This window comes from Stenella coeruleoalba (genome assembly GCF_951394435.1).
Source record: "Stenella coeruleoalba genome assembly, chromosome: 1".
Lineage (NCBI taxonomy): Eukaryota > Metazoa > Chordata > Mammalia > Artiodactyla > Delphinidae > Stenella > Stenella coeruleoalba.
Window position 1 is genome coordinate 183987647 of NC_137169.1, and position 25317 is coordinate 184012963.

The window sequence follows — 25317 nt, forward strand, 5'->3', positions numbered from 1 at the left end:
AAAATGGTACTAAAAACCATACATTCCATTTACATAAAAATCTAGAAAATATAAACTAATGTATAGTGATATAAAACAGATCTTTAATTGCTATGGGGTTAAGGCTGGGAGGGAAAAATTATAAAGGGGCATGAGGACTTTTGGGGGAGACAGACATGCTTGTTATCTTCATTGTGGTGATGGTTTCATAGATGTATAAATGTCAAAACTTATCAAATCGTACACTTTAACATTTCACAATTTATTTTACATGCAGTTGTTTATGCCAATTATTCCTCAATAAAGCTGTTTTTAAAAATACAATAAACTAGTAAATAAAACAAAAAAGAAGCAGACTCACAGATATAGAGAACTAGTGGTTACCAGTGGGGAGAGGGAAAGGAGGAGGGGAAATAGGGGTAGGGAAGGGGAAAAAAAAGGGTTATTATGGGATTATATGAAATCATGTGTATGAAATTTTTGAAAAAAATGATACTTGAGATATATATATTTATGGACATGGAAAAGATGCCACAAAATATTGCTGTTTAGGAAAAAATTAAAAGTATCGTTCTACATGTGTAAAATAAAACTGCATAAAGCATGGCATTTAGGGAAAAGAAATACTCATGACATCTAGCACTCCAATACTTTAATAAACTAAGTATTATATCAAATGAGATTACATACACTGACAATTAAATGTTAAATAAATTAAAGGCATTGAAATTAACATATTGTGTTAATCCTGGAAAGCAACAGAACTGAGTTCCAGGAGATGGTAAAGACAGCCATGATTCAGAGAAAAGCTCATGAAAAAAAGGAAACTAACATTAGCTGAATGCTTACTCTGGGTCAGATACCATGGTAGATGATTCATATCCATCCTTTGATTTAATTCGTACAACCAAACTGCATAGGACACTATCTCCATTTTATAGAACCATTCAATAATCACTAATTGGTTACTTCACATTTTTCCCTTCTGCCTTTTTAGTAACAGAACCTGTCCCCCCCTCCAAAGATGTAGCCAAGCATACGGCCACCCATCAAAGACTTTTTCCCAGACTTGGCAATGTTTCTTAGTTATGAGTCATGGGATGTGAGCGGCGTGTCCAGTGCAACTTCCAGGTCAAGCCTTTAAAAAGAAGCTGCTACCTCTCCATTTGCTTTTTCCTACCTTGCAGGCTAGAATGAGGGTGTGGTAGGAAATCATCTCAGCAATGCAGGCAGAGACAACATCTCAGGGGTGGTAGAAAAACATGACAGAAGGTGTGTGGGTCCTTTCATTGTTCTCTGTTCCCTGCACCATCTACCAGCTTGAGGTTTTTATGTCAGAGAAAATTAAATACCTATCTTTTTTAAACCACAGTTATCTGGTCTCTGTTAAAGCAGCAGAATCAAGAGCCCTAACTAATAGTCATTTAGCCAATACATAGTAAAGCTAAAAGTCAAAACAAACATCTATCTGGCTCCAAAGCCTAAACATTGTCCGTACCACCACAACACCCTGGGGAGAGGAAACTAAAGAAAATCAGACTCAAGACTTTGCTTTTTATTTACAATGGAGAAAAATAAATCTAAAAGAGCATTAAGAAGAAAAAGCAAATTCTCCTCTACCTCCTTTTTTTGCATACAATGTGTTCTCAATTTCTAAGAAAATAGAAGCTATATTACTAACAGTTAAAATAAACTTTTGGACAAATGTATTTCCAGGTGTAAAGAGTCAATTCACTGGGCAAATTTAACAATTCTAAAACTTGTATGAAACTAACAGACTCATAAAACATTAGTACATATGTAATTATTCCACATGAAAGTTGATTTTAAAATGCTTTCTTATCTTACTGCCTCACCTTTTCTATTTTCTTAGAGGCAGACAACACTGCAAATTAATAGAACTACATAAAAAGCTGACAAATCTAATTTCAACATACTTCCCTTTATTATTTATAGGTCAGGAATTTTAAAAGATCAGTAAAGTAGCAGATCTAAACATAATAGTTTGATAAAATACCATGTGTCAAAATTTAGATGATATGAACATACTACCCAAGGCAATCTACAAATTCAATGCAATCCAATGGCATTTTTCACAAAACTAGAACACATAACTTTAAAACGTATATAGAAACACAAAATACCCCAAATAGCCAAAACAATCTTGAGAAAGAACAGAGCTGGTAGAATCACATTCCCTGACCTCAGACTATACTGCAAAGCTACAAAGAAAAGATCTTTAAACAATAAGAGAATACCATAAACAGCTTTACTACAAAAACTTTCAAAATGGATTAAAGACAAATTCCTAGAAAAATGTAATTTACCAAAACTAACTCAAGAAGAAATAGAAAACCTATATAGTCTCATAATTATTTCTTTTAAAAATAATTTTTAAAACTTCCCATCTATTCACACAAGTATAAAACAGTACATGCACAAGCTTATTTATAATAACTGCCTGTCATGGCAAAAGATTATAAACAACCCAAATACCATCAACAGAAGACTAGTTAAATCTTGGTACAATCATACAATGGATTTTCATGCAGCTATCAAAAAAAAAATGAGAAAGTTTTATATGAGTGAAACAGAAACATGACCAGATATTTTTAAGTTAAAACTTAATTCAAGGTGAGATAGTATAATATGCTACTGTGAAAAGTGAGAGATAAATTAAAATCTCTAACTTTTTGCATAAAGAAACTAAAAAGATACCTAAAAATTTAACACTGAATAGGAAGATAGATGACAGACTGGAAGTATATTTCTCACTGTAACTCCCCTACCTCTTTTAAATACCTTTTTGGGTTTGAGCCATGTGACTGTACTAAATATTTATTTTTGAAATCACATACTTAATTTAATTTAAAATTAACATCTTCCCAGAGGCCTGGAAGGTTTTACAGTTGAGTTCCAAACACTGAATCTTGAGAAAAATGAACAAAGCTGGAGATATCATGCTCCCTGACTTCAGATTATACTGCAAACCAACAGTAATCAAAACAGCATGGTACTGACACAAAAACAGACAACAGATCAATGGAACAGGATGGAGAGCCCAGAAATAAACCCATGTACTTATGGTCAATTAATCCATGACAATGAAGACAAGAATATACAATGGAGAAAAGACAGTCTCTTCAATAAGTGGTGCTGGAAAAACTGGACAGATAAATGTAAAAAAAATGAGATCAGAACATTTCCTCACACCACATACAAAAGTAAACTCAAAATGGATTAAAGACCTAAACGTAATAAGACCTGAAACCACAGACCTCCTAGAAAAGAACATAGGCAAAACACTCTGACATAAATCACAGCACTATTTTTTTGGATCTGTCTCCTAAGGCAAAAGAAATAAAAGCAAAAGTAAACTTAAAAGCTTTAGCACAGCAAAGGAAACCATCAACAAAACAAAAAGACAACCTATGGAATGGGAGAAAAAAGTTGCAAATGATGACTGATAAGGGGTTAATATCCAGAATTTATAAACAACTTATACAACTCAATATCAAAGAAAACAAAGAACCCAGTTTAACACATTATTTTATTTATTTATTTTTATTTTTTGGCTGTGTTGGGTCTTTGTTGCTGCAAGCGGGCTTTCTCTAGTTGTGGTGAGTGAGGGCTACTCCTCGTTGTGGTGTGCAGGCTTCTCATTGCGGTGGCTTCTCTTGTTGCAGAGCATGGGCTCTAGAGCTCAGGCTCAGTAGTTGTGGCGCACGGGCTCAGGTGCTCCGTGGCAAGTGGGATCTTCCCGGACCAGGGCTTGAACCCGTGTCCCCTGCATTGGCAGGTGGACTCTTAACCACTGTGCAACCAGGGAAGCCCAACACATTACTGACCGGGGGATTTTTGCAGAAACTAACGCCTGTGGCCATAATACGTCTCTGGTCAAAAATGTGTTAAAAATGGGCAGAAGACTTGAATAGACATTTTTCCAAGAATATATACAGATGGCCAACAGGCACATGAAAAATGATCAACATAGCTAATCATCAAAAAATGTAAATCAAAACCACGATGAGATATCACCTCACATATGTCAGAATGGCTACCACTGAAAAGTCTACAAATAACAAATGTTGGCAAGGATGTGGATAAAAGGGAACCCTAGTACACTGTTGGCGGGAAACCTAGTACACTGTAAATTGGTGTAGCCCCTATGTAAAACAGTATGGAGGTTCTTCGAAACATTAAAAATAAAACTACCATAAGATCCAGCAATTCCACTGCTGGGCATAAAACTGAAGAAAATGAGAACATTAATTTGAAAAGATACAATACGTGCACCCCAATGTTCATAGCAGCATTATTTACAGGAAAAACTGGTGCATGAAAATATGTTCAATCTCATTAGTGATTAGGGATTGACACCTTTCTAGGATCTCAGCCTAATTTGTGAAACAATGTTATTTCTAGTAACAGCAACCTCACATAACAGGTGCTCAATAAACATAGAAAGAACGAAAGAAGGAACAAACAAATGAATGAACAAATGGACAAACTATCAAATGAACAAGAAGGCTCAAAATCCTAAAATGTCGATTATCCTGAAATTCATCTAGACATTTGATACAATGTCAATAAAAATGCCAGCATGATTCTTTTTTTAGAATTCAACAAGATGATTCTAAAATTTAAAAGAAAAAACAAAGGGACAAAAATAGTGAAGATACATCTGAAGATGAGGTATAAACTTATTCTACCAGATATTAGGATTTATAAAGCTATAATGAGACTGTGGTCTTAATATACCCTTAGGTGGGTCAACCCAGTCAAATCAGGTGAAATCAGTAAAGGTGTTCTGAGGTTTTTTAATTATACAATGAAAAGACGCATAAATAGATGAGCAAAAAGTAAAATATACAGTAAACACATATACACGAATACATGCTGTCTGCAAAAATGTTAAAATACAGGGCTTCCCTGGTGGCGCAGTGGTTGGGAGTCCACCTGCCGATGCAGGGGACATGGGTTCGTGCCCCGGTCCGGGAAGATCCCACATGCCGCGGAGCAGCTGGGCCCGTGAGCCATGACCGCTGAGCCTGTGCGTCCGGAGCCTGTGCTCCGCAACGGGAGAGGCCACAACAGTGAGAGGCCCGCGTACCGCAAAAAAAAAAAAACAAAAAAACGGGTAGCTATGATCACTTATTCTGTAAACCAGAATAAAACAAAATGATTGCTTCATATAACTTCATCCCAGCATGTCTTTGCTTAAAATACAAAATTTTAGAGCATAAAAACTGAGTTGTTACTGACTACAGGGGCTTTTACAAACAAAAACAAAAGCCAAAAAATAACATTTTGATTATGATCTCAGATAACTATTTCCTCAAATTCAGTTTCCAGACCAAATGGCATATGGGAAAATTAAGTTTTTTAATATTATCCCTTACTACCCTTAAATAGCTTGGTGTTAATTTTCAAACTGAACTTAAATATGTATATTAACAAAAGGAGTGAAAACCAAAAGTAGAAAAGAATAAGCATTATCTTTAAAGAGTTTCTCTTTAAATTAAAAAAAAATATATATATATCATATATATTAGTTACTCAATTTGATGGTGGTGATTTACCTCAATTCTTTTTTAAAACAGCTGCTTTTGATCAATGAAATCAAGTAATCTAATAAAATTGTTGGTATATCAATTTATTTCCCACATAAATCGGTTCCTTTGCCTATATTCTTAGTTAATGGCAGAATCATAGATCCAAGCAGGGAAGCCAAAATCAAGGGAGACTAACAGATGCCTCTCTCTTCACATCCAATTACTAACCAAGAGCTGTCAATTTTATCTGCTATACAAATTTTTCAGATTCCCCTCTCTTCTTTATCCAAATTGCCAATGTCTTAAAGCCCTCATTTCTCACCTGAGCTATGACAACAGGTTCCTAACTGGTTTCCCTGCTTCCAACGGCATTATGCTGTAGGCCATCTTTTAAGGATAAGCCTTCCTAAAATGCCAGTGAGGTCATGTCATTTCCTTACTTAAAACAAACACTACGCTCCACGGTCTTTAAGATAAACTTCAGAAACTTTTAAGCTAGGTATGTGTAGCATGGAATGGCCTGGTTATTGCTAAACTGACTCTGCTGTCTCATCTTCCATGATTACTCTAATTGTACCTCTATTCTTGTAATCACTAAAATAACTTCTTCAGGTTGCTTCTACTTATGGTTGCCCAGAAATATGCTCCTTTTAGTGTTATCCCCTTATTCTTATAGTTCCTGAATACCTCTGCCTCCCTCATCTGTGACTTCCTATGAATTCAAGGAATTCATCCTTCAAGATTCAGCTCATGAACTACCTCTTCTAGCAAGCTCATCCTCTTCTGCAGTTATATATCATCTCTTTTCCTATAATACCTTTGCAGCAGTACTTTTTATACCATTTGAAAACTGTTGGACTAGATCTGTCAATTTTTTTGTGTGACATCGTCCTTAAAAGGAAAGACATTTTTGTCTTCAATTTTGTACCCCAGGACCTAAGGTAAGTACAGTACCAGCACCAACCAATCATAAATGCTTATTAAGTGACTATATGAACAAATCAATCTAATCCCAAAATAAAAGCTGAATATAATACATGTATAGAGTACACTTTATTAAATTTTATATTACTTACCAAATTTTAGTGCTGCAGGGATTCAACATATAAAGATCCATATTTTCTATAAGAATAGCAGATGTGCTCTATTTTTAGAAAGGGGGAAGGGAATAAATTAAAGAAAAAGATTTATTTCAACTATCAAGCTTTCTAGGTTTTCTGTATTTTTAGATCTTAAAATACACCTAAGACTCTGAAACATTCACTTTGGGAAGAAAGCATAAAAGTAGCTAAAATTTATAAGTTTTGCCTATACTGTGCTAAGTTAGCCTTATAACAAGACATTTAAAATTAAATGTCTGTTACTATAGGGGAAAAATTATTTTTCTATTAGCTATTTCCATCTGTAAATTTCACACAGGTTTTAAGTTTAAAAACAGAGTGTATGTCCTTCAGTAGGTGAATGGATAAACTGTGGTACATCCAGACAATGGAATATTATTCAACACTAAAAAGAAATGAGGTATCAAGCCATGAAAAGACATGGATGAATCTAACATGCATACTAATAAGTGAAAGAAGCCAATCTGAAAAAGCTGCGTATGGTATGATTCCAGCTATATGACATTCTGGAAAAGATAACACTAGGGAGATAGTAAAAAGATCAGTGGTTCCCAAAAGTTGGGGGAAGGAAGCAGTGAATAGGTAGAGCACAGAGGATTTTTAGAGCAGTAAAAATACTCTGTATGATACTATAATGGTAGATACATGTCATTATACATTTGTCCAAAACCACAGAATGTTTAAGAGTGAACGCTAATGTAAACTATGGACTTCAGGTGATAACAATGTGTCAATATAAGTTCATTAACTGTAACAAATGTACCATTCTGGTGGGAGATGTTGATGATGGAGGAGGCTAACAGGCGTGGGGACAGGGGGTATATGAGAAATCTCTGTACTTTCCTCTCAATTTTGCTGTGAACCTCTAACTGCTCTAAAAAAATTGTCTTTAAAAAGAAAAAACAAAAATAGGGTGCAATGTATCAACCAATACACTAAGAATCCATGCAAGAAAATGTCTTTAAAAGCATAATCCTGCATTTATTAGTGGATTAGGAAAATAGCTCATGTTAAAATACAGTTCCCAGGAAACCACTGCTTACATTTAATAAAGTCACTAGTTTTCTATATGTACAGAAGAATTTTACACTTCAGTACCTTGGCTTCTGGGTTAGCTGCCAAAATTTTGGCACCACATTCTACTGAAGCATAATTATTTCGATTTTTCTGGACCTTTTTTGTGGCATGTAGACCTCCATTAGAAGATGGATGCATTGACTGACCTGCAGACAAACCTTATTATGAACATATATATATGATGATTATGATTGAAAATACCAAGAGCAAACAATCTCAAGAGCAACAGGCTGCCATCTAGAGAACAGGTTTTAATGCTTTAAATACTTCAAATACTTTAAATACTTAAAAAAATTCAAATACTTTAAATACTTAATAAAATTAATGTTTTAATTTTAAAAACCCACATGAAAATCAAAATGCTTCAGCTCAATAACTTTAAAATATCCCCAATAAACAAATTAACTACAAAAATCCACATTACTCGATTTATGCCTAGTACAATTCACAAAATGAAGCTTATCCATGAAAATCAAAACTTTTTGCATATACATTTTATTCTATTAAGGACGAATGCTATCCTTCTATCTCTAATCCCAATCATAATAATTTTTAACTCTGAGATTTAATTTACAACAAAAGGAGAGTATAATAATTTAGTTCAATTCTGTTTACAGTTTAAAGCTTTATGACTCAGAACTTTCCATGCCTCAACTTTCCTCTTACAAACTGAGATGAAAAATCACTGCTCTGCCTACTTTATTTTAGCCTCATTTAATAATTTACAATAATGGATTTTAATCAGGATTAAGACATATGCACAGGTAAATTACATGTGGGTAATCAAAGGCATCTTGGTAAGTTTCACCTTTAAAAAGTTTTCAAAAATGTTACTTTGTTTTACCAATTAAAAAGAGAACTACATATTTAAACCAGTCCCTTTAAAAAAAAGAAAAAAAGAGTCACAGTGCTTCCTTACTTTTTTCTTTTTCTACTTCCATAACTTTCTTCTTCCATTCATCAAATGTTGGTATATCTTCTGGATCTTTGGGATTTGTTACAGATGCAGGGTCAATTTCTCCTGGTTTTGTATAATCAGAACTCTGACAGAAATGTCAAAAATAAACAGATTTCAGATTTCAAAAAATATAGAGAAAACAGATTAATAAATTATAATAGTAAATACAAATGTTTCTGTCAAATAAAAGTCCAATTTTATAATGAAGGATAGTATTTTGAAAACAAAAACAAAAAATGTAAAAAGAAAAGTTTTGGTTTAACTTAAAAGTTGAGTTTCCCTTCAAAGAATTAAAATCTTCTACCTAAGCACCACAGGATGAATCCCTTCACATGTTAGCAATATTAGCACAGGCTGTAAAAAAACCTATATAATATCGTAAGCCAAAAATTACCATACAAAAACTGTACAAATATTATAATTTTAATGCATCCATCTTAAAATCTACATTAATATATACAATAAAAGAAGCTAACTAACTTTAGATGTCATATATTGTTTCTACAAAATCCTTAACAAGAAGTACCATTTACATAACTAATAAAGACCTAGTGTATAGCAGAGGGAACTCTAAATACTCTGTAATGACCTATATGGGAAAAGAATCTAAAAAAGAGTTGATGAAGCAACTGACAAAGGATTAATCTCCAAAATTTATACGCAGCTCATGCAGCTTAATAACAAAAAAACAAACAACCCAATCCAAAAATGGGCAGAAGACCGAAATAGACATTTCTCCAAAGAAGATATACAGACTGCCAACAAACACATGAAAGAATGCTCAACATCACTAATCATTAGAGAAATGCAAATCAAAACTACAATGAGATATCATCTCACACCAGTCAGAATGGCCATCATCAAAAAATCTAGAAACAATAAATGCTGGAGAGGGTGTGGAGAAAAGGGAACCCTCTTACACTGTTGGTGGGAATGTAAATTGATACAGCCACTGTGGAGAACAGTATGGAGGTTCCTTAAAAAACTGCAAATAGAACTACCATATGACCCAGCAATCCCACTACTGGGCATATACCCTGAGAAAACCATAATTCAAAAAGAGTCATGTACCAAAAATGTTCATTGCAGCTCTATTTACAATAGCCCAGAGATGGAAACAACCTAAATGTCCACCATCGGATGAATGGATAAAGAAGATGTGGCACATATATACAATGGAATATTACTCAGCCATAAAAAGAAACGAAATTGAGCTATTTGTAATGAGGTGGATAGACCTAGAGTCTGTCATACAGAGTGAAGTAAGTCAGAAAGAGAGAGACAAATACCGTATGCTAACACATATATATGGAATTTAAGAAAAAAAATGTCATGAAAAACCTAGGGGTGAAACAGGAATAAAAACACAGACTTACTAGAGAATGGACTTGAGGCTATGGGGAGGGGGAAGGGTAAACTGTGACAAAGCGAGAGAGAGGCATGGACATATATACACTACCAAACGTAAGGTAGATAGCTAGTGGGAAGCAGCCGCATAGCACAGGGAGATCAGCTCGGTGCTTTGTGACCGCCTGCAGGGGTGGGATAGGGAGGGTGGGAGGGAGGGAGACGCAAGAGGGAAGAGATATGGGAACATATGTATATATATAACTGATTCATTTTGTTGTGAAGCTGAAACTAACATACCATTGTAAAGCAATTATACTCCAATAAAGATGTTAAAATGAAAAAAATAGAAAAATAAAAGAGTTGATATATGTATAATTGATTCACTTTGCTATACAGCAGAAAGTAATACAACATTGTAAGTCAATTATACTCCAATAAAAATTAAAATAAAAAGAAGTACCATTTATATAAAAATTTTACGGTGGATATGAAAACCTAAATGTGAAAAGCAAAGCTTAAAGAAAGTACAGAAAAACATCTTCATGATTCAGGCTATAAAAGGATTCAACAAGATGAAGAAAGAAATCATTTTAAAAAAGGCTGATACATTTGGATAGATTATAATTTAAAAATTAAATATATCAAAAGACCATAAACCACATGGTTCAAATAGCCAGAGACAGAAATAAATACCTGCAACACATTCAGCCAACAAACAATTATTACCAACTATAAAGACTGCCTACAAATCAATAATGGGGGAGAGTAAAGGAATAACAATAAACTAAGCAAAGAGAAAATACAAAATGTTCACTCTCAGTATAATCAGGGAATGCAAAGGAAAGCTAAAGATACTAAATAAATTATACTAATCTGAGGTTAAAGTGTGACAGCCTATTGAGCCATGGTACATCTATTAGATAGCTAAAGTGAGTTTCACATTTAGGAATATTAAATAAAGATATGCATACCCTATGACTCAATAATTCCACTCCTATGTATAAATATCAGTGAAAACACACATATGTGCCTAAGAAAATATGCATAAGGATACTTACTGCAGCACTATGGATAACATCAAAAAAATTAGAAACAATCTAAATATCCATTAATTGAAGAATAAATTGTGGTAGAATTGAACAATGAATAGACAAAACTTAAAAACAATGTTGAGTAAAATGATACTTAAGACAAGAATGATACCATTTTACATTGTTTCAAAATATGCCAAATAATAGTATGTATAGTTTGTAGCAATGCATATTTGGTAAAAGTTAAAAAACATGCTCTACCAATGTAAAAAACACCAAATTCAAGACAGTGGTTATATCTGAAGTGGAGAGAAGAAATGTAACTGGGAAGGGCATAAAATTCAATCTGTAATTTTTTTCTTAATTGGAAGAATGTATGCAATGATGTTCATTCCATTTTTAAATTACTTCTGTACTCCTAAAACAACACATAATGTACTTATTAACAGTACCTTGAGAAGTGTACAAAACATCTGTTTAGACAGCGTACTTTGGTAAATAGCACAAATCTCATACAGTATATATTTGCTGTATTAGGGCACATTTTCGAGTACTAATACTAATTAGTGTATTAGTGTAATACATCAATACAAATACCTATTATCTCCCTTTAGGAAGACTTATTAGCAAATTGGTTCCTATACAACCTCCACGTTGGAGCGTTTTGCAGAACACACTAACTTATCAAATAAAGTATGTGGCTATTAAAAAAATACATAGCAGAAAATAAAATTAAAGAAGTAGCATTATACTAATTTAATTTAAAAATTAAATAACAAAAATCTAGTTTGAATGAGAAAATAAACAATTATTTATAAAAATTAATATAATTGAGATACTTAAGAGTAAAGCCCAAATACTAAAAGAAATACATAAGAACGTACACACACTCTGTGAGACTCAGGCAGAGCAATCACTATCGCCTCTTAGCAACAAATAAGAGAACTAAACAACACAATAAAATTACTTTGTAAAGCATTATAACAGGCAAAAGAGTGGAATTTTTAACTGTATTAATTACCTCCTAAATAACTTAATATTCCAGAAAAATTGTCAGATAATGAGCATATTATAAAGTGTCCAGTAGTTTTGTATACTATCCAGTTCAGAATAATTCTGCCCTGTTAAGTTTGTGTGAGTAGGAGAGAGTTTATCCCTGTTATCTCAAGGATCTGCAAGACACTGCTGCAAATGGTTAAGGAGAACAAGCAAATCTTGGACAAAACTGGCTGCCATGCTTGAGTTTTACGTTTGATACTTAAATAGCTCAAAGAAGACATTTTTGTAATGTTTGTCTAATTTTATTTATGCCTGTGGTATTTGACAACTGAACTGTAACATATGCTTGATTTGGTTTCACTGGGAAAATTACTTCCTTCAAGATGTTGGACTAGGAAATGGGGACCTTCTATATTTATAAAAAACATCAAATAAACAGCTGGCCCAATGATAGTAAAGTCTCCAGAATGAAGTTTAGTTAGTTATGAGTGCAGATTCACAGAAAATATGTGAAAGAAAAGGTGGAGAACAGAAGATCCAAATTATAAAGAAATAAATGTGGATGTGGTACTCAGTATTTTAAAATACTCTGATTCCACGTGTTTTTAAGTGCATAGAGTGGCCTTCATCTCTTTTATTTAGCTATTTCTTAGCTGAAGGGAGCAGACTTCTCTGTCAACATTTCTTCAGGAAATTCTGTACTGGCCTCTACGTGAAGTCAAAGTAGAACTCGAAAGAAGAAAAGAAAGTAAAACTGCTACACAGGAATGAGCCCTGTCTTTATTTTAAGAACCATATTCTTTAATATAAGCTGGTCTAGTTGTAGTCTGCACACAAATAACAAAGGGTAAAATGTCCCTTTAAAATAATTCTGGTTGAAGAGACTAAATTTAATCTTGTATTATTGAGTTAAATTTTTATTCTGAAGATACTTAACAATCATAACTTCTTCTATATAGCTCTCTTAACTGCTTAAATAAGGACTTTATGTATCTGGTTATCAAATAATCAATGGTGGCAAAAAACCTTTATAATTAAATATAACCCAAGAGAGTTCATACTTTGGACAACACTATGTATAAACAGTATACTGGCAATAGTTCTGTGAAGTAACCACTTGCTATCTGGGAGCACAGTTCACCTCAGTTCCACATTCATCACTAACTACTGATCCCCTGACTTTACGGCAAATACGGATAGCAAATTACAAGATTAGCTAATAACAAAAATGCATTGTATAATAAAGTAGGATATAGTGCAAGTTATTTACCTACCTCACTTTTTAAATTATCTGAAGCATTCAATGCAGATTTTGGGTCACCACCACCCTGATCACTTGATGAAACTTTTGATTCAAATTCCGATTTTGTTATCTTTCCTTTAGCATGCAAAGATGACACATTTTCTATATGCTGGCTGACAAGGCTATTTGAAAGCAAAAGGCATATTAAATAAACAAATTTTAGCTGAATAACGAGTATATGCAATCTAAACTATTATAAGTGTACATGCGTACAAAGTAAACCAAGAAAGGAGTACAAAGGGATCAGTTTCCTCTCAGTCATAAAGTGGAATTAAGCATGCACCAAAGTCTACTAAAACGTGACACTGCTGTTTATTACAGAACCATACAAAGGGCAAACTGCTCACACCCACCTTTCGGGCGGACTGACAAAGGAAGGCTGGTCAACTGGAGCATTTGCATCAAGGGCCTCACCAACATCACAATCAGTTTCAGATTGCTCAGTTTCACTTGGCTTGGCTATAGGAACAGTACCAGATTTTTCTATTTCACTAAAATAGAAACAAAAAAGACAATCTGACAATTTAATGGATATAATGAACCATAAGTTAAAAGTGATATTACTGATTTCCAAAACAAATCTAAGCCAGAAAAGAATGCTTTAGAGCTCTGCAGACGATTTTCAAGAATTCAGATATTTTAAATCATGTAAAGATTTAAATTACGTAAACTGTTGACTCGATCTGTTAGTGCCCTTGCTTGGCCTTTAAATATTGGGTTGGCAAAAAAGTGCCTTCGGTTTTTAGGTAAAAATAAGAGACACATTTTTCATTTTCACCAAGAACGTTATTGAACAACATATTCACCCTTTTGTTCCACTACCTTCTGCCATTTTTCAGGCAACTTCATAATTCCATCTTCCCAAAACTTTTTAGCTTTTTGAGCAAAGAACTGTTCCAGGTACCTTTTACAGTCTCCCAGGGAACTGAAATTTTTTCCATTAAGAGAATTTTGTAAAGACCGAAGTAAATGGAAATCCAAAGGTGCAAATGCCTGGTGAATATGGCACATGAATCAGAACTTCCCAGCTAAGCTGTAACAGTTTTTGCCTGGTCATCAAAGAAACATGCAGTCTTGCATTATCCTGATGGGAGATTATGCATTTTCTGTTTACTAATAACAAAATGCTAATTAACAATTCCAGACGCTTTTTGTTGAGTGCTGCTTTCAGTTGGTCTAACTGGGAGCAGTACTGTTGGAATTAATCATTTGGTTTTCTGGAAGGAGCTCGTAATAGAGGACTCACTTCCAATCCCACCATATACACAACATCACCTTCTTTGGATGAAGACCAGACTTTGGTGTGGTTGGTGTTGGTTCATTTCACTTGCCCCATGATCTCTTCCATTCCACATTATTGTACAGTATCCACTTTTCATTGCCCGTCACAATTTGTTTTAAAAACAGAATGTTTTCATTACATTTAAGTAGAGAATCACATGCGGAAATACAGTCAAGAAGGTTTTTTCCACTTCATTTATAAGGAACCCAAACATCAAAGCGATTAACATAACCAAGCTGGTGCAAATGATTTTCAATGCTTGATTTGGATATTTTGAGTATGTTGGCTATCTCCCTCGTGGTATAACGTTGATTGTTCTCAATTAATGTCTCAATTTGATCTCTATCAACTGCAGCTGGTCTACCCAATCGCGGAGCACCGTCCAGCGAGAAATCTCCAGCATGAAACTTCGCAAACCACTTTTGACATGTTCGATCAGTCACAGCACCTTCTCCATACTCTGCACAAATCTTTTTGTGTGTTTCAGTTGCTTTTTTACCTTTCTTGAAATAATAAAGCATAACAGACCGAAAATGCTGCTTTTTTTCTTCCATCTTCAATATTAAAATGGCTACACAAAAATTCACCAATTTTGATGTCTTTTTTTAAATGCATGCTGATATGACAGCTGTCACATACAATCTAACAAAACTGCTTCGAATGAAGTTAAAGACAACTAAGTGCTACTAGAGTCATCTTACAGAAAAAAAATGAACGAAACTTTTGGCCAACCTAATAGCTAATTACCAAATTTTAAAACAAAATATTATAGGTTAATATCTGATCTTGCCAAAAATAAGATTTTTAAATTATTTATTCTAAATGCATATTCTCTAATGTTTCATTTCTATTAGTACAGTCTACCAATATTAGAATTGTTGCCTATAGTATCAAGAAATCATCTATTATCTCAAAACGCTTCACTAAAATTCTTAAAGCACGTCTATAATTTCATTTAAAAAATATATACCTTAATATTTTTCTTTACCTCACTCCCATTTCACTAGACTGTCATGTTCAATATAATGAGAAAATAAGATGTACTGTTCAGATACACAGTATCTAGCCTTAAATTCTTTCTAAGCATTTAATATTTAAAAATGTTAAATACTATCATTATTTCTAAGCATGTCTTCTGTTACCTTGTCCCTTACCAGGGCAAACTCCTAAATGGTAACTGTAACATCTTTGTGTACAACTCCTTCAACCCATTCCCTTACATTCTTGAAGAGAATAGGTGTCTAAAAAGTGCTTGTGGTAAAAAAAAAAATAGTAGTGATGATAAAAACGATGATATTAACTGACACATGTATTTTTACTATGTGCCAGATATTGTCCTATACATTTTATATAAATTAACTCATTTGATAAAGGATATGTTTAATGTAGTATTAAGAGAAGGGAATTCTGTTTTGTTCTTTGTAGTGTTGCTGGAGCTAGGAGTATAAAAGAGATTTTCTAAATTAAGGAAACCTTCAACATCACTAATCATCAGGGAAACGCAAATCAAAACCACAATGAGATATCACCTCACACCTGTCAGAATGGCTATTATCAAAAAGTTTACAAATAACAAATATTGGCAAGGATGTGGAGAAAAGGGAACCCTTGTACACTGTTGGTGGGAATGTATATTGGTGCAGCCACTGTGGAAAACAGTAGGGAAGTTTCTCAAAAAACTAAAACTATGACCCAGCAATTCCACTCCTGGGTATATACCTGAAAAAAACAAAAACACTAATTTGGAAAGATACATGCACCCAATGTTCACAGCAGCATTATTTACAATTTCTAAGACATGGAAACAACCTAAGAGTCCATCAACAGATAAATGGATAAAGAAGCTGTGGTGTATATATACATATATATATATATATATATATGTATATATACACACACACACACATACACACACATAAACACAAACAATGGAATACTAGTCAGCCAAAAAAAAGAATGAAATTTTGCCATTTGCAGCAACATGGATGGACTTGGAGGGCATTATGCTAAGTGAAATAAGTCGGAGAAAGATAAATACTGTATGATATAGCTTATATGTGGAATCTAAAAAATACAACAAACTAATAAATATAATAAAAGTAGCAGACTCACAGATACAGAGACCAAACTAGTGGTTACCAATGGGGAGGGTGGGAAGGGGCAATATAGGGGTGGCAGGGTGGAAGGTACAAAGTACTGTGTGTAAGATAGGCTCAAGGATGTATTGTACAACATGGGGAATATAGCCAATATTTTGTAATAACTATAAATGGAAAGTAAACTTTAAACAATGTATAAAAATAAAATAGGCATTATTACTTAGATCTGCTATATAGCCTAAATGCCAAATTTGAGAATCAAAGAAATTTTTCTGTCATTATCTAATCATATTTTTTTTTCTTTGTAATGACTTACTCAAGCTTTGAGATTGGAGTGATCTCTGAGGTAGATGAGCTGGAAATATTTTCCACGTTTTCACTGTCCACAACTACACTGGAAGAATCTTCATGTAGATCAACTGTAGGGAGTGTTTCAATCACAGATGGACTTAACTTTTTTGACTCCGTATTCTGTTTTTAAAAAAGTCAGTTATATTTAATGTTGGGATTAATTATCTCTTTAGCTGAAGAGGGTATCATAAAAAGTATGTCTCAAAAGTAACAATATAAATAATGTTCGCTAAAAAAGTACTTTTATAAAAGTCCTTTCTTCTAACATTACCACCCTAAGGAATATATTTCATATTAAAATACAGGCTCTACACATTTTTCATGGCATTTCATAAACTAGGACAAAGGAGTTTGTCTTTCTTCTTTCCTATTTTATACCAGGACCCACAAAATTTCCCTCTTACTGTAATTAATTAATGCTAATAGCAACACAGAAATCCTATATAAATATATAAAATAGTACAGCGCATAGTTTTTGCCCCTGAGCAGTTTAGAAGACAATGTGTATCAACAAATAACAACACAAGGCATGTATAAATAACATTACGAAGCAATACATGATTCTTGCTGCTCCTTCAAGGCCCATATGCTCTGGGCCATTCACTCCTCCAAAACACAAACTGAAACGTACTTAATACCTCCTCATGTTTGAAAACCTCTTATCAGTACCTCCTCCCCCACAACTAACCCTAAATAGAATTAGCCATTCCCCTTCCTCTATGCCTCCACTTGTTCTCTGTACAGACTTTAATCACAGGATCTATAACACCTCAATTGCCCTTATTTATTTCTTTCTCTTCAACTACACTATAAATGTCTTGAGTAAGGACTATGTTTTCTTTTCTTTTTTTTTTTTTTTTGCGTTACGCGGGCCTCTCACTGTTGTGGCCTCTCCCATTGCGGAGCACAGGGTCAGCGGCTCCGGACACGCAGGCTCAGCGGCCATGGCTCACGGGCCCAGCCGCTCCGCGGCATGTGGGATCTTCCCGGACCAGGGCACGAACCCATGCCCCCTGCATCAGCAGGCGGACTCTCAACCACTGCACCACCAGGGAAGCCCGACTATGTTTTCTTGATCTTCATGTTCCTAGTGCCTAGCACAGTATCTAGCACACAGTAGACATTTAATAGTTACTAAATGAATATCAAGTGAGAGGTACTCATGCTCAGTTCAAGGTAAAGAGAAACTAAGGACTACTCTGGACTAGAAGAACTAGGGTTCTGAAGAATAGGACAGCCAGTACAGCAGCAGAAAGAAAACATGAGGCAGAGTCAGAAGAATACAAAATAAAATGTCATCATTTGGGGAATTATTTACACTGGAACGAAAAATTCACAAAAGAGTACAAATAGTTTGCATTTTATGATGGAGACTTTTAGAAAAGAACCATTACAATATTATCAAATACTGCATTATCATTCAATATGCATTCAATATAAAAAAATTAGTAAGATATTTTACACTTTTTTTTTTTTACTAAGTCTCCAAAATCGATGTGTATCTTATACTTAACGGCAAATCTCAACTTCAACTATCCACATTTCCAATGCTCAATAGCCACAGGTAGCTAATGGCTACTATATTGAACAGCACAGGTCTCTAAGATGCAGTAAGCACTTCAAAGTATTTGAACAAGAGAATACCATAATAAAGATTCAGGAAAATGAACAATGGCTGGACTGTTCAGGATACTCATAAAACTGAAGGGCTACAGAGATCACTTTTCTCTTATTCTTATGCACAAATCTTTTCCAAATGTCCTCCAGAATCCAATAAAATGAAACTTACTATATCTCCTTAGATAACCCAATTAACTTATAAGATAACTCTGGCTGCATTTTTTTAAGAGAATTCTCCCTCCTTTTAAGCTGAAATTTGTATTTGTTAATATTTGAGATATTTAGTTTTTCCTTAGTCCTTCTTCCCTCCAGATCAAATATCCCCAGTTCCTTCAGTCGCTCCTGATATTAAATGGTTTCCAGATGCTTCAGCATTCTGATCAGCTTACATTCTGGTCTAGTTTTTAATATCTTTCATAAAATCTGGTATACAAAATGGAAAATAACATTTAGGATGTAATATGAGAGAAAAAGGAAAAAACACACTCAACCTATTGTTTATTAATCCATATTCCACACTAAGTGGTAAAATTTTGGTATCAAAATGCTCTGTGTTCTACATACAAATATGTTAAGTCAGAATATAATTTCCCCTGACATCTGAAAAACTGAAGAGACAAGATAAACTACAGAAAGCCAAAATGGATCTAAAAGAAAGGAGGACTTACAACCAAACCTATACTACAGAGAAAAGTCACATTTACTACTAAACCTGTAATTCCGAATTTTCTCAAAAGTAGTATTCTTAGCAGGTGACTAGTATTAAGGCCAGTTGCATGGTACTACAAAAAGAAAAAAATAAAAATACACAATATGGTGACCAAACAGGTTTTCTGTTTCGTGCAGCAGTTTGAAAAGGCATATCATTAAAAATCAAAGCAACAAAGCTTACTTGTACATTCACAATGTAGTCATCTTTTAACTTGTGTTCTTCTGGAGGAACAGGTAAGCTTGAACCCACTTTTCCCGATAATTCGGCATTGATAGGTCCCTCTCTTTCATCCTATATTGCAACAAAGAAAAGGTCAATGGATAAAACTGTTTCACAAAACAGTCCTGAAGCAACATTAAAGACCATCTTTCTATACTTTACAACCAAAACACTTTACTGTGACTTTAATGTCTTTTATTTGTTTCCATGCTTATTGTCTACCTTCCTGCATTACCCTCCTTACTGCTTCACTTCAAATGTATACTACATGTGTGCGCTGGTGGTATAGTGATGAGCATAGCTGCCTTCCAAATATACACTACATCTGATTTCTTAATAAACACTTTAGTCCTACTACCCAGCACTGTGTGTCAGTAAATACTTGATAAATGAATGTACTTATAGTTCTTTGTGTCATCTCTCTTGACACTGAGTTTCAAATTAGAATTTCAGATATATTGTCCTTAAATTTATCTTCTGGCATATAAGCTTCATAAAAGCGAAGTTCATATTCATCATTATCTAAGCCAGTAGAGCATATACTAGGTACCCAAATGTTTGCTGAAAGAATGTTTCCCCTTCCTTAATGCTTTGCTTAAACTCATTCTTACATTTAAGTTTTCAAATTTCTCATCAAAGAAGATATTAGCTCTAAATCTTATAGGCTGTAGATAGAAGCACACAATTATACTTTACTCAGAGAGATACCCAGCAATAGTCTTCAAAATTTTAACTGCTCCATCCCAGAAATATATCCTGTGTAACTCAGAAATTTAAATAATCTACTCTAAACACAGTATCATGCCAAAAATAAAAACAGCCCAAGCATGTAATTATGAGTTTGTGCATTCACACATACACACAAACGTACACACAAACATGCATGCACACACACAGCTGAGAAACAATGCACAAGTCTATCAATAAATAAATGCTTAATAAATTGTGATATACCCAAATGACAGAATAAAAATGTAGCTATTCAGAAGAATACAGTAATATGCAAAGGTATCCATGAGATATTACTGGGGAAGAGGGGAAATAAATTTGTACAATATTTTTTGAACAAAAATTAAAACATTAATTTGTGTGCTATAAAATGATATATCTATAACCACAGAAAATGGTCTGTTTTCACAAGAAACCGTAAATTGTGGTTCCTTCGAGGAGGGGAATGGGATATAAATATGAATATCTTATAGTGGGTATAAATTACATCTGTAATTTAAAATAAGTATATTGATTTGGGGGGGGGAGCCAAATCTAGCTAAAGTCAATACTCACCTTTTATCATTTAAAATGATAAAATAATAAATTATTTAGACACCATCAGATTTTTTGGACTCTGTCTATTCACTCCACACAATTATATAAAACAAAGTACATAGCCACTAATTGCAGACTTTCCCTACAATCCTCATTTCTAATAGTATTTAATTTATAAGACTGGGGTTTCTTTAGAAACCCTTTGCTAGTTAAAGCATTAAAAAGAGAACCCTAGTTTTCTCTCTGAATAGGCACTATTTTTTCTCCTTACTATAGGACTAAGGATGTTATTACAACATTCCAAATATAAGCAATAAGAATAAATATATAAATATCTCAGAGTCACATTAATTTCAGAATTACCTGAGTAACTCCTCATATTACAGCAAAGAAAATTACAAATCTCCACCAAAAATTATGTCATAGTATTTTTGAAATACTTTTATTCCAAATGTTTTGAGGAAGTCTCAGAAAGCTAATACACAAACTACAACTTCAACTTCATTTAAGGTACCTTTTTCTGGAATTGTACATCTTCATTTTCTAGTGCACAATTGTCATCTTGAGAGTAGTATGATGAAGCTGAAGAACTCTCTTTGCAACATACATGCCAACTGGGAAGCCTGTAAAACATCCACCGTCACCACCACCAAAAGAAAAAAGAAGAAAGAAAGAAGAAAAAAAAGTTGTTAAGCCAACATATTCCATACCTGGACTAGAATTTGAGGCAATAAACAGATGGTTCTTATCCTAATGCCCTTGAGAACGTAACAATTTAATGATGAAGACAAATGTACATAAGGTAAAGATTTTTTATTTAATGTTCTAAGAAAACCATGAACAGTGTTATCAACACTCCAAGTAAGGCATCATGAATCTCATGAAGGTAAAACAGTAAAAACTTCACAAAAGGAGTATCTGATAATTATCACAGAAGGAACAGAGAAAGTTGTCAAAGAGCTAACCTCCTCAGAAAGCATCAAATGCCAATGATATTCTAAATTCTACCAAATATTTAAGAACAGATAACTCTAAAGCTACCTAAACTATTGATATTTCAAAGCACAGAAGCCTCCAAATTATTTTTATATAGGGAACATAACAGTGATATCAAAAATTAACAGAAAGAGCACATACATATAAATACTATAGGTTAATAATATGAAATCAGACACAAAACAGCTAAAGAAAATTTTAAAAAGTCTCCAATAACATACCAAAGATATAAAATACCACTGTTACGGTCAAGTAGAACTTAGCTCCGATATTCAAAAATGGTTCAATATAATATAACCTATTTAGTTTGTCATGCAAAAATATCAAGGAAAAACATCTCATGATTACCGTCACCAAAAGACATCTGATAAATTTACACAACCATCAAGATTTTTAAAGTCAATAAAATAGTAATAAGTAGACATTTAACATGGGAAACATATGCATAACACATAAGCCTAAAAGCCAGTATCATACTCAGTGAAGAAACCAAAAAATACCCCTATTTAGATCTGAAACAAGACAAAAATGTCCATTATCACTAGTATTACATAATATGAGGACAAAAGCAGTGTAAAATGGGAAAGGAGACAGTAACATTATCATTAATTGCAGATAATGAGTTTATATAGGTGGTAAACTAAAAAGAAACACCTATTAAAAGAAGTCTTGGAAAAAAAAAAGAAGTCTTGGGTATAAAATTATATTCCTAGGTATAAAATTTAGAAAGAAATCAACAGACTCTCTACTCAAATCACCACCACCAGTTATAAGATTTAACAGAAGAAAAGTCCCCGTTTATAATAGAAACAATAAAATACTAAATATTTTATTTAGTATTTTATAGTATTACAATATAATACTATTATTTTGTATTTTATAGTATTTTATAGTATTACAATAAAATACTAAACTTAGTGAGAAATGTTCTATACATATACTAGTACATATTCTATGTTGTTAATAGTAGAAATGGTTGAAATTGCCATTACTGACAATTCTTTAAGTTGAAAAAAAGAAGTCAATTTTACACAATTTAAGGTAATATGTATGGAAGATCTGAAAACCACATACTGAAGTGGCAAAAAAGGAAACTTAAAAAATTAGACAGACTGACTCTAAACTTTATATAAATAGAATAGTCAAGAAGATTTTAATGTGGGGAAACTAGACATCTAAGAAACCACAATAATCACAATATGGTAGTGAGATGAGAGAGGAAAAGGGAATCCCCAGGGTGACTGGAAAGAGAATTCCTAGGATGACAGCTGTACGTACACAAAGAACAGAGGGCAACCATACTAAATTGGAGGTCATCAGAAGCTCTGGAAGAGTCTTCTTTAGGAGGATGAAATTAACAGCACAACTGATGAGTCTTGAAAATCTCAAGAACAGATTTACATAACTGGCAGATAATTTGTAATTAAATAGAAAAATAAGCAAACATAACAAAACAAGTCAAATATTAGTACCATGAAAAAGGAAAAGTAGAACAGAAAAGGGAAAAGTAATCATGTTTTACTACACAGCTCAGCTGTATCATTTATAGTCATAATATAAACACTGAATACTGATCTAACCCAAATTATGACTAAACTGTATTACTAGCATGTGCTTAAGAGAATCTGATCATCTGTAGTAAAATACCTAAAACTGACATTAAAGCAATTATTTTAGAGACAAAGAGGTAAACATAAAATTCATCAGCCAAGAGATAAAAGTGGTTTCCTTGAAAGAAATAATGGGGAAAGAGGGATGAGGGAATGGCTTATTTGCAAAAGCAAACAAACAAAATCCTTTTAGAGCTATCTGACTTTTTGATATGAATACATCATTTTGATAAAAATTAAAACCAAAAAAAAAAAATAGAGAAGAGCAAAGTACATAATAATATACACATATAGTATGCTACCATGTGTGCATATGTGTACTAAAGGGACCTGTATGTGCATAAATTTCTCTGGAAGAATTAAAAAGAAAAGAAAAAAAAGCACCACCTTGGTTGCCTCCAGGGTAGAAAACTGAGTGACTGGGTGACAGGATAATGGATATTCTTCACTCTATAATACTCTGTCTTTTGAACCACAAGAATATATTACTTATTCAAAATTTCATACAGATATATCATTATTTATTAAATATTTCTTTACTGATAAGACTTTTGCATTGTTTCTCAGCTGTGTGTGTGTACACATGTGTGCTCGTAGGTGCATTTGTGAGTGTGTATATATACACATATTTGGGACAGCAAAAAGTTTCAGATATTCAAAACTGTGGGTGTTAGAATTTTCGAGATTATGCCCCCTTATTTTCTATATTCCTTTCTATACTTTCGGAATTTCTACCATGAGCACATACTAGTTTTATCATCAAGAATTCTGCATGTGTATGTGTATATGTGTGTATAAATCCTAATATTCACAGTTAATGTGAAGATGTCCAAAGACATTTAAATCTCATGATCCTTACTCTTACTATCATATAATCAAATCCCATTACCCAAAGTTAGGAGTTTTTTGGGTGAGATTGGCATTTGAATCAGTGGACTCAGTAGACTGCCCTCTCCAATGTAAGTGGGCATCATCTAATCCTTTCAGGGCCTGAATTGAACAAAAATCAGATGAATTTGCCCTTTTTTCCTCTGCTCACTATTTGAGCTGAGGCATCTCATCTTCTCCTGCCCTTTAACTGGGATTTATATCTTCAGCTCTACTGGTTAATAGGCCTTCAGACTTGGCCTGAATTAACCACTGGTATTCCTCGGTCTCCAGTTTTTCAGATTGCAGACCGTGGGTCTTCTCAGCTCCCATAATCGTGTGACCCAATGCCTCATTTTATATATATATATATATATAGAGAGAGAGAGAGAGAGAGAGAGAGAGAGAGAGTTGGTTCTATTTCTCTGAAGAACGCGCATACACCTGACATTAATACAGACTACATTCTTTACCTATCTACCCTATTCCTCCAGCTTTATCAATAGTATCACTTAAATACCTCTAACATATCAGTCCCTATTTAAGGACAGATATTAATTAAGGACAGACCTGTAAAGATAACCTTAATTTTGTGTATAAGAAAAAGCCTAAAATAGATAAAATTTATCACCAACTAATAACTGTCAAGGAATTTTAAATCACCAAAGTAAAATGAAATACCCCAAACCCACTCCAACTCTACTGAAGAAGAATGAATCTCTATAATGGGGTCTTTACTTTCAACAAGTTCCCCCAGGTGAATTAGATATGCATGCCCCCTCATTAAGAATCAGTGGGTCACATTACAATGGCTGAGGGCACTTTGTTGCATGATTAAATGGGTCTCATTCCATACTACTTAAGCAAGTTTCAAAAACTGTACTATGAAAATCCCAAGCCTGATGAGTTTCAAAACTTTTAA

The 25317-nt window shown here is 33.6% G+C and overlaps 1 protein-coding gene across 4 annotated transcripts in view; it reads right to left on the bottom strand.

Moving 5' to 3' along the window:
- SUCO (SUN domain containing ossification factor) overlaps positions 1-25317 on the bottom strand; it is a 76530-nt gene that overhangs the window by 36999 nt on the left and 14214 nt on the right. For 2 of the 4 annotated variants that reach the window (XM_079922139.1, XM_079922136.1), the window contains exons 2-9: positions 21437-21545; positions 19618-19728; positions 17071-17225; positions 13727-13864; positions 13345-13495; positions 8652-8775; positions 7754-7878; positions 6611-6678 (exon numbers count right to left, since the gene is read on the bottom strand). In XM_079922139.1, coding sequence (XP_079778265.1) covers positions 6611-6678; positions 7754-7878; positions 8652-8775; positions 13345-13495; positions 13727-13864; positions 17071-17225; positions 19618-19728; positions 21437-21545 — 981 coding nt within the window. Of the gene's footprint in view, positions 1-6610; positions 6679-7753; positions 7891-8651; positions 8776-13344; positions 13496-13726; positions 13865-17070; positions 17226-19617; positions 19729-21436; positions 21546-25317 lie in introns of all 4 variants that reach the window. The other 2 variants (XM_079922138.1, XM_079922137.1) reach the window with 1 other exon arrangement.